This window comes from Manis pentadactyla, chromosome 14 (genome assembly GCF_030020395.1).
Source record: "Manis pentadactyla isolate mManPen7 chromosome 14, mManPen7.hap1, whole genome shotgun sequence".
Classification (NCBI taxonomy): domain Eukaryota; kingdom Metazoa; phylum Chordata; class Mammalia; order Pholidota; family Manidae; genus Manis; species Manis pentadactyla.
In genome coordinates, this window is record NC_080032.1 from 85,015,104 (window position 1) to 85,027,330 (window position 12,227).

The window sequence follows — 12,227 nt, forward strand, 5'->3', positions numbered from 1 at the left end:
TGGTGATTAGTAAATGCAAATAAAATTACAGATTATCATAAATGGAAACTTTCAGTCAATTGCTAGGTGTTTTGGCTGCTGCTGTTTTTATCAAGACAGTCATCTAGATAGTTCCACAATCCAGATGTTTAGAAATCTGGCTTGTGAGGAAAATAGGGTGCAAGTTTTTTCCTAGATATTTAGAATTTGTATATAAATAACCTTGAATATTAAAAAAATTTAGATAAGAATGGAAATATTTGAAGTTGTTTCTAGATTGGGCTCTAAAACAGCTATGTATCTCCTTATTGTTGGAATTTAGAAAAGGCCTCTCATGAATAGAAGCTAAGAATGCAGGAAACTGAAGAGAAACTTGCTAAGGTCTCTAGAATTCATTTAATCAACAAAAACTTATTGAGCATCTACTATATGGCATGTGCTTCCTTGGATATAACAACAAAGGTCACTGCTTTCCCTGAGTTTACTTTTAAGCAGGGGAGACTGACAGTAAACAAAACACAAAATTAATAGGGCAGCTTTTATTACAAACATTTTTATTAAAGTATAATTGACATATTAATTATTAGTTTCAGGTATACAACCTAGTGGTTCAACATTTGTATACACTGCGAAATGAACCACAATAAATCTAGTTACCATCTGTCACCACACAAAGTTACAAAAGGTTTTTCTTGTGATGGGAACTTTTAAGTTCACTTTCTTAGCATCTTTCAAGTTTGCAATACAGTATTATTAGCTACAGTCACCATGCTGTACCTCATATCTCCATGGTTTATTTTATAACTGGACCTTTGTACTCTTGACCCCCTCTTGTTTTGCCCTCCCTGTGACTGCCCTCCCCTTGGGCAATCCTAATATGTTCTCTGTGTCTGTGAGTTTTGTTTTTCTCAGTTTATTTTGTTTTTTAGATTGCATATGTAAGCAAAAAGACATACAATATTTACCTTTCTCTCACTCACTTATGTTAGCTTAATACCCTCAAAGTCCATCCATGTTGTCACAAGTGGCAAGATTTCATTCTTTTTAAGGCTGAGTAGTATTTCATTGTATGTATACATAATACATTTTTACCCATTCACCCATCAGTGGACACTTAGGTTGTATCTATAACTTGGCTATTGTAAATAATGCTGCATTGAACGTAGGGGTGCATGTGTCTTTTTGAATTAGTGTTCTCACTCTCTCCAGATAAATATTCAGAAGTGGAATTGCTGGATCAGAGGGCAGATCTATTTTCAATTTTTTGAGGAACCTCCATACTGTTTTCCATAGTGGCTGCACCAATTTACATTCACACCAACAGTGCATAAGGGTTTCCTTTCTCCACATCCTCGCCAACACTTGTTATTTCTTGTCCTTGTGATAGTAACCATTCTGACTGTTGTGAGATGTTGCATTTCCCTGATGACGAGTGGTGCGGAGTATCTTTTCATGTGCCTGTTGGCCATCTGTATGTCTTCTTTGAAAAATGTCGTGTCAGATCTTTTTTCCATTATTTAGTCAGAACATTTTTCTTATTGAGTTGCACGACTTCTTTATGTATTTTGAATATGAACCCTTTATTGGCTATATGATTTGCAAATAACTTATCCCATTCAGTAGGTTGCCTTCTGATTTTGTTGATGTTCTTTGCTGTGTGGAAGCCATTTAGTTGATGTCATCCCTTTGGTTTATTTTTGCTTTTATTGCCATTGCCTTTGGACTTAGATACAAAAAAAAACAACCAAAAAACACTAAGACCAAGGAGCTTACTGTCTATTTTTTTCTAGGAGTTTTATGGTTTCTAATCTTACATTCAAATTTTTCATCCATTTTGAGTTAATTTTGGGGTGTGGTATAAGATAGAGGTCCAGTTTCATTCTTTTGCATGGGACTCATCCAGTGTTCCCAGCATCATTTATTGAAGAAACTGTCCTTAATCTCCATTGTATATATTCTTGGCTCCTTTGTCATAAATTAATTGGATTTATTTCTGGCCTCTTGGTTCTGTTCCTATATCTGCTTTTTATTGCACAGTTTTTATTCTGTAGGTTTGTAATAGAGTTTGAATTCAGGGAGCATGATACCCCAGCCTTTGTTTTTCTTTCTCAAGATTGCTGTGGCTGTTGAGAATCTTTTGTGTTTCCACACAGATTTTAGGATTGTTCTAATTCTGTGAAAAATGCCATTGGAATTTTAATAGATTGCATTGACTCTCTAGGTTGCTTTGGGTAATACAGACATTTTAACAATATTTTTCAGTCCATGAGCATGGAATAGCTCCCTATTTATTTGTTTCATCTTCAATTTCTTTCATCAATGTCTTACTTTCATCCCCTTGGTTAGATTTACTCCTAGATATTTCATATTTTTTTATACAATTGTAAATGGGAATGTCTTCTTAATTTCTCTTTCTGATAGTTGTTAGTGTATAAAAATGCAACAGGTTTTTGTATATTGATTTTGTATCCAACATTACTGAATTCATTTGTTCTAATAGTTTTTGGTGGAGCCTGTGGAGTTGTCTACATATAAAATCATGTTGTCTGCAAATAGTGACAGTTTTACTTCTCCCTTTCCGATTTGAATGTATTTTATTTCTTTTTCCTACCTAATTGCTCTGGCTAGGACTTCAAATAGTATGTTCAATAAACATGGCAAGAATGGGTATCCTTTCTTGTACCTGATCTTGGAGGGAAAGCTTCTAGCTTTTCACCATTGGTATGATGTTAACTGTGGGCTTGTCATATACAGCTTATTATATTGAGGCGCATTCCATGTATACCCACTTTGTTGAGTATTTTTTATCATAAATGGATGTTGAATTTGGTCAAATACTTTTTCTGTACCCACAGAGATTATAAGGTTTTTATCCATTGTTTTGTTAATGTGGAGCATCATGTTGATTGATTTGCAGATGTTTAACCATCCTTGCATCCCTGAAATAAATCCCACTTGATCATGGTATATGATCCTTTTAATGCATTCTTGATTTTGGTTTGCTAATATTTTTGTTGTGGATTTTTACATCAATATGCATCAGGGCCATTGACCTGTAATTTTGTTTTTTTTGTAGTACCCTTGTTTGGTTTTTGTTTTTTTTGTAGTACCCTTGTTTGGTTTTGGTGTTAGGGTAATGTTGGCTATATAAAATGAGTTTGGAAATGTTCCCTTCTCTTCAATTTTTTGTGGAGAGTTTGAGAAGAATAGGTGTTAACTCTTCTTTAAATGTGTACTAGAATTCACCATTGACGCTGTCTCATCCTAGACTTCTGTTTTTTGGGAGTTTTTTTTTTTTTATTGGTCATTCTCATTATTAATTGGTCTGTTAAGATTTCATATTTCTTCATAATTCGGTCTTGGAAGATTGAATATTTCCAGTATCTGTTTCTTCTAGGTTGTCAAATTTGTTTGCATATAATTTTTTATAGTAGGCTCTTATGATCCTTTGTGTTTCTTTGGTATCAGTTGTAACTTTTCTTTCATTCTGGTTTTATTTATTTGAGCCTTCTCTCTTTTATTCCTACTGACTTTAACTAAAGGCTTGCCAATTTTGTTTATCCTTTCAAAGAACCAGCACCTAGTTTCATTGATCTTTCCTATTGTCTTTTTTGTCTCTATTTTATTTATTTCCCCTCTGGTCTTTATTATTTTCCTCCTTCTAATTCTGGACTTTGACTATCCTTTTTTTTCCTACTTACTTTAGGTACAAAGGTAAATTTGAGATTAAATTTGGATTAGTTTGAGATTTTTCTCATTTCTTGAGGTAAGCCTGTATTACTATAAACTTCCCTCTTAGAGCTGTTTTTACTGCAACCTGTGTGTTTTGGTGTATTGTATTTCCACCTCATTTGTGTGAAGGTTTTTTTTTCCTTTAATTTCTTCATCGACCTGTTGGTTGTTGAGTGACATGTTGTTTAATCTCATTGACCTGTTGGTTGTTGAGTGACATGTTGTTTCAGTTTTCTTAAATTTGTTAAGACGTTTTCTGACCTAATTTATGGGGCATCCTGGAGAATGTTCCATATGCAGTTGAGAAGAATATGTATTGTGCTGTATTCAGATGGACTGTTCTGTATATGTGTATTAAGTTTATCTGGCTTAACATGTCATTTAAGGTTGATGTATGTTTATTGATTTTCTGGCTGGATGAATTATCCATTGATATAAATTAGGTATTTAAGTCCACTACTAGAGAGCCCAGATATAAACCCATGCGCATATGGTCAATTAATATGCAATAAAGGAGGCATGAATATACAATGGAGAAAAGACAGCCTCTTCAACAACTGGTGTTGGCAAAACTGGACAACTACATGTAAGAGAATGAAACTGGATTATTATCTAAATCCATATACAAAAGTAAACTTGAAAAGTATGAAAGACCTGAATGTAAGTCATGAAACCATAAAACTCTTAAAAGAAAACATAGGTAAAAATCTCTTGAACGTAAGTATGAGCAGTTTTTTCCTGGACATATCTCCTTGGGCAAGGGAAACAAAATAAAAAATGAACAAATGGGACTACATCAAACTAAAAAGCTTCTGTAGAGCTGCATGTGTTCAGTCACATTGCATTGACTGTGCATATTCTTTAACACACAGAGGACTATTTCTGTAGATTAGATTCCTAGAAGTAGAATTCCTACATCCGAGGACATTTCTTAAACTATCATATTTTCTTTTCTAAGATCTTTCATGGTTTATTATATTTCCTGGAAATGTTGTTATTGATTTCTAAGTTTGGGAAACTGAAATGTTTTCTAAAGTAAATTTCCTGGCTGTGGACTTGTTGCCCTTGGCAAAAGAGTCGTAAACTATGAGTTTTATAACCTTAATCACTCTATTTTTTAAAATAGATCTCTCAATCTGGGCATGTTAGGTGGCACATAGGAGATATTGCCCTTATCTGGAATCTGTGGGACAAATGGGGAGAAAGAAGGATAGAGAAAGATTGTTGAATATGTCTTATAATAGATAGAATATTTTCCAGTAGGGAAACCTGGCAGATACCACCTTACTTAGGGACCAAGGTTAACATCTCATGTGATAATCACATTGATATCGTGCAATGATGTTATTCATTGAGCTGGGTACATCCCTTCTGTGATGTTCTACCGTCAAGCCTATAAACCCAGACTAATTATGAGGAAACATCAGAGAAACCCAGTTCGAGGGACACTCTACAAAATATCTGACTGGTACTTTTCAAAGGTGCCAAGGTCGTGCAAGACAAGCAGAGACTGGGCAGCTCTCGCAGGCCAGAGTGCGGTAGGGAGGCATGCGAACTGAGCGCAACACGGTACCTCGGATCGGATTCTGTAGCAGAAGGATGTTAGTGGGGAGGTTGGTGACATATGAATGAAATCTGTGGCTTAGTATTGTATCAATATGAAATTCTTAGTTTTGATAAATGTACCATGGTGCTATAAGATTCTAACATTAGGAAAACCCTGGGTACCGGGTTTTTTGATAAATATGCCATGGTTATATGAGATGCTAATTTTAGGAACTTGGGTGCAGCTCTTCTATAAATCCAAAATTATTTCAAAGTAAACCTTGTTTTTTTAAGGTATCTCTTTACTTCTGGACAATGTATTCCAAAAAGATTGTCTCCCCTCTAAAACTGCTTCTGTCCTCTCAAATCTAAAAGATCTTTTGTCCCAAGGGGCGGATTCCATCAAGATCTTTTGCGCTGGAGATTTAGTGCATGAGGGAGAGATGTTTAGGATATCACTGGGGAGGCAGTGTGGACATGGCTGTAAACAGTGCCATAAGGATGCGGTCTGAGGTCATGGATATCGTGGCAAGTGATCAGGTGTGAAGGGTCAGAGAACTAAGTGGACTTTGTTTTGGAATGGATGACCAGAGAGTAAATTCAACCCTTAAGATGTGAAAGTTCCATTCAAGAATGATTTAGCAAAACATAACAGTTCAATACAAAATCTGCAAACGGGAGACAAAGTCACCCTAACCAGTCAGGGGCATCATCTGCCACTTACAAGTGTCATGCAAAAGAAGACAGGTAAATGAAAGTTAAACCATAGAGGCAACCTCTCCCATCGAAACAGGGAGCCTTTTGCAGTCTAAAACAAGGCTGGATTAATTTAAACTATGTATGTCCAGACGTTCCCTACAGGAGGTAGGACCCAGTGAGCATAAGTAAGTAACCCAAAAAGAGAAGAACGTGAAATGGTTAGGACCTGTGGCTAAAAAGGTTATCGATCCCCAAGAGGAGACAGTGTTAAAATAGGACCCCACTCCCCACCCTAACATAATGCAACTAGTTCTTTGTGCCCAGAAGGATATTTCATCATTCCTACTGGTTTTTCTTGGTAAACTGGACTCTAAAAGCCTTTATAGTCAATATAAAATTTTTTGAATGAGTGGACCATCTGGTTGCAATTTTGTTATGCAACTTGCACCCAAATAAGGATTACCTCCAAATGTGAGCAGGCCAAGTCAGCAGTAAACAAGCAAGAAGTTTTGCTTTGTATTGCTGGCTTCCAAGATGTTAGAAGATGAAGTGTTTAGAGAAATGATGCTTCTTTTAGGCAAACTTCCTCTACTGTGATGTGCTTGACCTAGACCACTGTATAGCAGACCTTTCCTGTAAAGGGCTGGCTAGTAAATGGTTTTGGCTTTGAAACCACATACGGTCTCTGTCGCACATTTGCCGTTCCTTTTTTTTGAATCTTTTACAAATGTGTTTTTTGGGTCTTTCACTGTATTTTCATGCTTTCGATTCTTGGCAGAAGTTTGGAGACTGGTTTTAAGCAATGATCTGAAGTGAAGCTCTGGCTATGGATTTATTGCCACTGGCAAAAGATTTGTAATAGTGACTTTAATGGATTTATAAGAGAATGGATGTAGTTCATCTCTTACTGCTACCGTTTTGGTGCATTCATGAGAGATACTCTAATAAATATGACCCTTCAATATGCAACAGTGGTGATCCAGTTTTTCAAGATTCAATTTAATTTGCTTTCTCCTGTAGCCTATTAGCTGCCCCCTTTTTATAGTTTTGTTGTTACCAATCATCTCTAAAGCTACATTCTTTCTTTCAGTGACTCATTTCACATGACAGTTTCTGCCTGTGGTTTGTAGTTGGGCTGTGGCTTTTCACTGCTTCTGCCCCGAGGCCATCCTGCAGGAGACCCCAGCAGGTGGCCTGTAGGATACGAAGTCACTTTTGGGGATCACTGTGGCACAAACATCCTAATGCGCCTAAGACCCTAAGTGGTTGAATGGTAGACTGTGAATTTTAGAGATAACCTTCACCTACTTCACATGGTTTCTCTAAGGAGATAGATAAGCTTACATATTTAAAAATTTGAGCTTTTATTTCTTCTGTTTACAATTTCAGTAATATGCTTTTAAGTAACCTTCTGTAAGTCTTGCATCTCAAACCTCTATCATATTTGGCTAAACACATGCCTAATCCCACTGGCAGCCCATTTTAGCACAAGAGTGTCCCATAGAAACCCATTTAATTTGTTTTAAAACTGGTTCTCTCATAACTTCTCAGACAATACTTGCAACTGTTACTTTGTTATAAAATTTGTTTTACCAAGATAAATTTTAACGGGAGCACAGAAAATCAAGCATAGTGTGCTTTTTAATCAATACGGTTTAATAATCATTTGAAATAAAAGGGAATTTTTTTACTCAATAGAAAGTTAACTGGGATTCATTAGCTTTTCTTGATTTGAATAATTAAGGCTTTTTATCTCTAATAGTTTTTTTTTTTTTCAATACTTGGATTCTGTGGAAATGAGACTCTTGTTTTTAACCAATCCTAGATTCTTATATGGCATATCTGGCAGGATTTTATTTTCTCATAAGCAGGGTCCAGTCTATTCCTAATATCACCATGTCAACTAGAAGAAAGGGAAATTTAATATGACTTTGAAGAGAACCCATTGGCATAGGATTTCTTTGAAAGTCTCCTAAATTCAACATTTAACTTCTTATATCGAACAAAAAATTGATCTATCACCTTCATTTCTGTCTCATGATGTGTTTCAGTGTTTTAAAGAATACTTGAGGATTTTGAGTTGTAAATAAATACGACAGTATTATCTGTGTATAATCTCACTTTTTTTTTTTCTCCTAAGAAAACCTGGGTCCTGCTAGCTTATATATGTTGAGTTGGAGCCTGAGTGAGCTGGTAGTGTGAAGGGTGTGTGTGTTTGTTCATTTTCCTCGAGCCATGCTTCCGTAGGTCTGTGGGTCAGCTGTCTTGTCAATGCTTTCCCCTTGTTCTTTTGAGTCACTCAGTGACAGGTGACTGACAGGATGCTGGAAAGGAACACTCTGAGCAGGTTAGTGCAGGGCCCTCCGGTCCTCTCTGTCACCTGCACCGGAGCAGCTGCGTGCTGCCCTTCCTGTGGCCCTGCAGGGAAGGGAGGAGCAGGTGCCCGCTGTAGCATCCTCTGTCAGCATGCGTTGTATGGCTTCTCGAGCACGTGGAATGAGATCTTTCCCAGGGAAACTCTTCGTCGAGGCCAGATGCATGGGGAGACTGTTCCTATGCTTAGTCTTGCAGTGGTGGTCGTTGTGTTTAGTGGGTTCAGAAGGATGGAAGTCATGAGACCTCACCACGCTCTGCCTCTGCAGTCACCTGGGCTTTCTTTTGAACTCTTGCAGGCAGCAGTACCTGTCCAAAGGTCCCTTTTGTCCCGCCTTGTTTGACAAGCAGCACAACCACACTGCTTGATGAGAATGTATCTGAAGAAGAGGCTCAGGGAATAAATGGAAATACTCCAGCAAAACGCGCGGCTGCAAATCCGAAGCCACAAGGTATGTGAGAGGGGTTTTTGGTCAGGTCAGGGGCTTTGTTGGTTGATGAAGGAAGGGCCAGGCAGAAGAATGACCACTAGAAAAGATTTTAAAGTTAAAGCGGGAGGAATTGGGTGTCAGTCCGTGACTCTTTTCAGGCAGAGTGGGGTATTTGCTCCGCTCCCATAACTCTCCTTATGCGTTTTTATATTATGGTCCTTTCACATGGCTGAGACTGTTCACATAGCTTCTAAGGGGACTGTGAGCTCTTCAAGCGTTATGCTTGACCTCGTACAGGCCTTGACTTACTCTTTGCCTAAGAAATGTGTGACAGATGGATGAGTGCTTGGAAGTGCTGTCAAGCAGCCATTATGACTTGCTAAATGTCAGAGGATCTGTGAAATAGAGAATTCTGAAACAGTGCTTAATATACTTGGTAAATATGCAATTTTATATTAGGAACTGAAGCTTGAAAAAGTGTCTTAGTAAAGTTATCCACAGACATTAGAAGTAAAGATTCCTTGAATTCAGGGATTGAACCGCCAATAAGGGGAAAAATCATTATAATGTCGGCAATCTTTGAATGTTTTGTTCAACGACTTTTTTTTTTGAAGTATCAATATACAATCTTATGTTGGTTTCAAATGTACAAAACAGTGGTTACCCACATTATGAAATCCTTACCTGAACTAGTGCAGTTACTGCCTGTTGACATAGATGTTACAGAATCATTGACTATATTCTCCATAATGTACTACCACAGTGACTGTTTTTTTTTATAAATAAATTTCAATTAATTTTGAGAAGCACAAAATTATAATTTTGATTACAGAGCACAAGGCCTTTTGAAATGTAACAAAACTAAGTTCTACTATGATTTAATGTGTAGTGTCTCCCTAATAGATTTTCACTTATACCAAATGCTGAATATTCAGCCAAGAAGCAATACTGGGCATTTTTAAAATTACTGTTCTTTGGAAAAATCAATCTCTAGTCGGTTTATTTTGTATTAACTTTGGTTTCTTTCCTGTTCTTGCAAAGAAAAAAGTGTTGTAGACAATGTAGTATAAAAGAACTGGTGTTGCTCTCTAAACTCCTTAGGTTTTAAGGATTTCTGAAAAGGACATTATAAAGGGGTTTAAAATGGAATCTTTGAAATTATGGGATATTTTTCTTTTTTGTTCTCACTACTAGCTGTATTGGTGGTGGGATGGGACATGGCTACCGAGCAAGGTCAAATCATTGGTGATCCAAATGAATATTCATGAGTTTATAACCTTTTCTTTTGACCATATTCCTCCCTGTAGCACTGACATACTATGAACATAGCAGATTTTTGGATCATGGTTTAAGTCATTTTATTTGCAAAATACAAAGCTCCATCTTGCTTATTAGACCTGAGCTGACAAAAGATCAAATAACGTAAGAATATAACAAATGAATACAATTCAACTTTATGTAATTTTCCCAGATCAAAAGCAAGAGTTTCATTATTTATAACACCTTTTTGGGGGGGTTTGAGGGGAGATGCATTGCATTACTTCATTGCTTTACAAAGTTCATTGAGTTAAGTCATAGCAGCGTCCTTTCTGAGCTGCCCTGTGCCACGGTGATCATACTCCTTAGGGAGACAACACTGATGTGGCTTCTGCTCTTTGTAGTCGTATCACAGTCAATATGTTGCCATTTTTAATATAATTAATATATGGCTAGCTATATATAAAAAATATCCAACTGGTGTTTACTCCCTATCTTGATTATAAGTTAATTATATACAATTTTACATAAATATAGGGAGTATTTCCAGATACTAAATGAATCACATAGAGTGCTTTATACTTTTTTTTCCCCCCACAATATTCTCACTTGTTGTCTGGCCCATTTCTGTTCCCTCCCCCCACCTCAAAATAAATTTTAATCCTACCCTCACCCCTAACAGCTCCTATTTCCCTATCCCTGCTTTATTTAGTCTCATTCCTTACAGTCTGACCTCCTATCCATTTCACTCATCCACGCTGGTTTTTTCCTGCCTTCGACCTGTGGCATGGCAGGCCTTCACTGAAACTCGCTGAATGAATCCCTGCTTCATGTGACACATTTCCTCTCCGCTGTCTCCACCATTATTTGTTTAAAACTTAGAATGGGCACCATATATACAAACCAGCATCCTGGAAATTAGGCTACATCTTGATGGTGTCATCAGCCACCACATAGATTGGGCACTGCTTGCTGACGGATAATAAGTATTCCCCAGCCTCTAGACAAGAGAAACTACTTTTAATTTCTCCAAACCCTTGAGAGCATGTGGGTGACTGAGGCCAAGAAAGGGGGGGTGCTGATGGGACTCCCCACACAGAAGGAGGGGTTATCACACTGGCACCTTCTTTCCCACGTCACTGCAAATCCCTTACAAATCATGAATGGTGCAGCTGCTGAGGTGTCAAGATCCGTTATGTAATTTTGATTTAACTGAAGAGTCTTACTCTCGATCAGTCAGCTGAGACAGTTTTGTGTCTGGTCCATCTGTGTTCCTCCGTGTTGCGCCTCCCCTGCCGACATGGGTACGGCCTGAGGACCACCTAAAAGGAGCTCATAATCCAATCTTGTGTGTTTCTTATGTGGCATACTAATACTATCATAGCTAGAATTTATTTGGGTGATTTTTAAAAGGAGAGACAATATTGGGTACCTTTCTTATTATTTAGTATTGTGTCTGGAACAGCATCAGGTTTATGTTTTTGTGTTTATTAATTACTAATAAGTAAATAAGTCTTGGGGATGTAAAGTATGGTGACTAGAGTCAGTCATATTGTACTATATATTTGAAAGCTGCTAAGAGAGTTGATCTTAAAAGTTCTCATCACAAAAAAATGTGTAACTATGTGGTGATGGGCACTAACTAGACTTAATTGTGGAGATGATTTATTAATGTATATAAGTATCAATTCATTAATCATGTTACATACCTGAAACTAATATCATATCATATGTCAATTAAAAAAATTACCAATAAGTAAATATTTTTGAAGAGTTACGGTTTTTAAAAGGATAAAAGAGCTAAATTATAGATTAAATAAGTTTATATTTGAATCAGAATTGGAGCCTGTAGCTTTTGAAATGGATTCCTTCACTAGGGCTTGTTGTACCTCAGCCTTAGAAAATCCCTAAGACCTTGGAGAGCAAAGGTTTATTCACTTCATACCCTTCCTACCAGTCAAATAAATTACTGAGCAACTTCCAACATAAGTCTCTCTACTTGTTCACCACTTTAAATATTGGCCTATTTCCTGCCACGCTAGCCATAACTCAAAGTAACTTCCTTAGCAGTTAAAGCTAATAGTTCTTTTTCTCTTAGGAGCTTTGATCTACAACATTCTCCATACTTAATTATTTTGGTAAAGCCCACATACTATCACTTTCTCAATCATTAAACTTTAATTAGAATTTTCATGAACTTTGAGAGCCACG

The 12,227-nt window shown here is 37.0% G+C and overlaps 1 protein-coding gene across 10 annotated transcripts in view; it reads left to right on the forward strand.

The window, feature by feature from the left end:
* The window catches only part of FGD4 (FYVE, RhoGEF and PH domain containing 4), a 188,314-nt gene that overhangs the window by 121,310 nt on the left and 54,777 nt on the right, over nucleotides 1-12,227 (forward strand). For all 10 annotated transcript variants that reach the window (XM_036889359.2, XM_057491980.1, XM_057491979.1 and 7 more), the window contains one exon: nucleotides 8,628-8,780. In XM_036889359.2, the coding sequence (XP_036745254.2) occupies nucleotides 8,628-8,780 (153 nt within the window). The remainder of the gene's footprint in view (nucleotides 1-8,627; nucleotides 8,781-12,227) is intronic.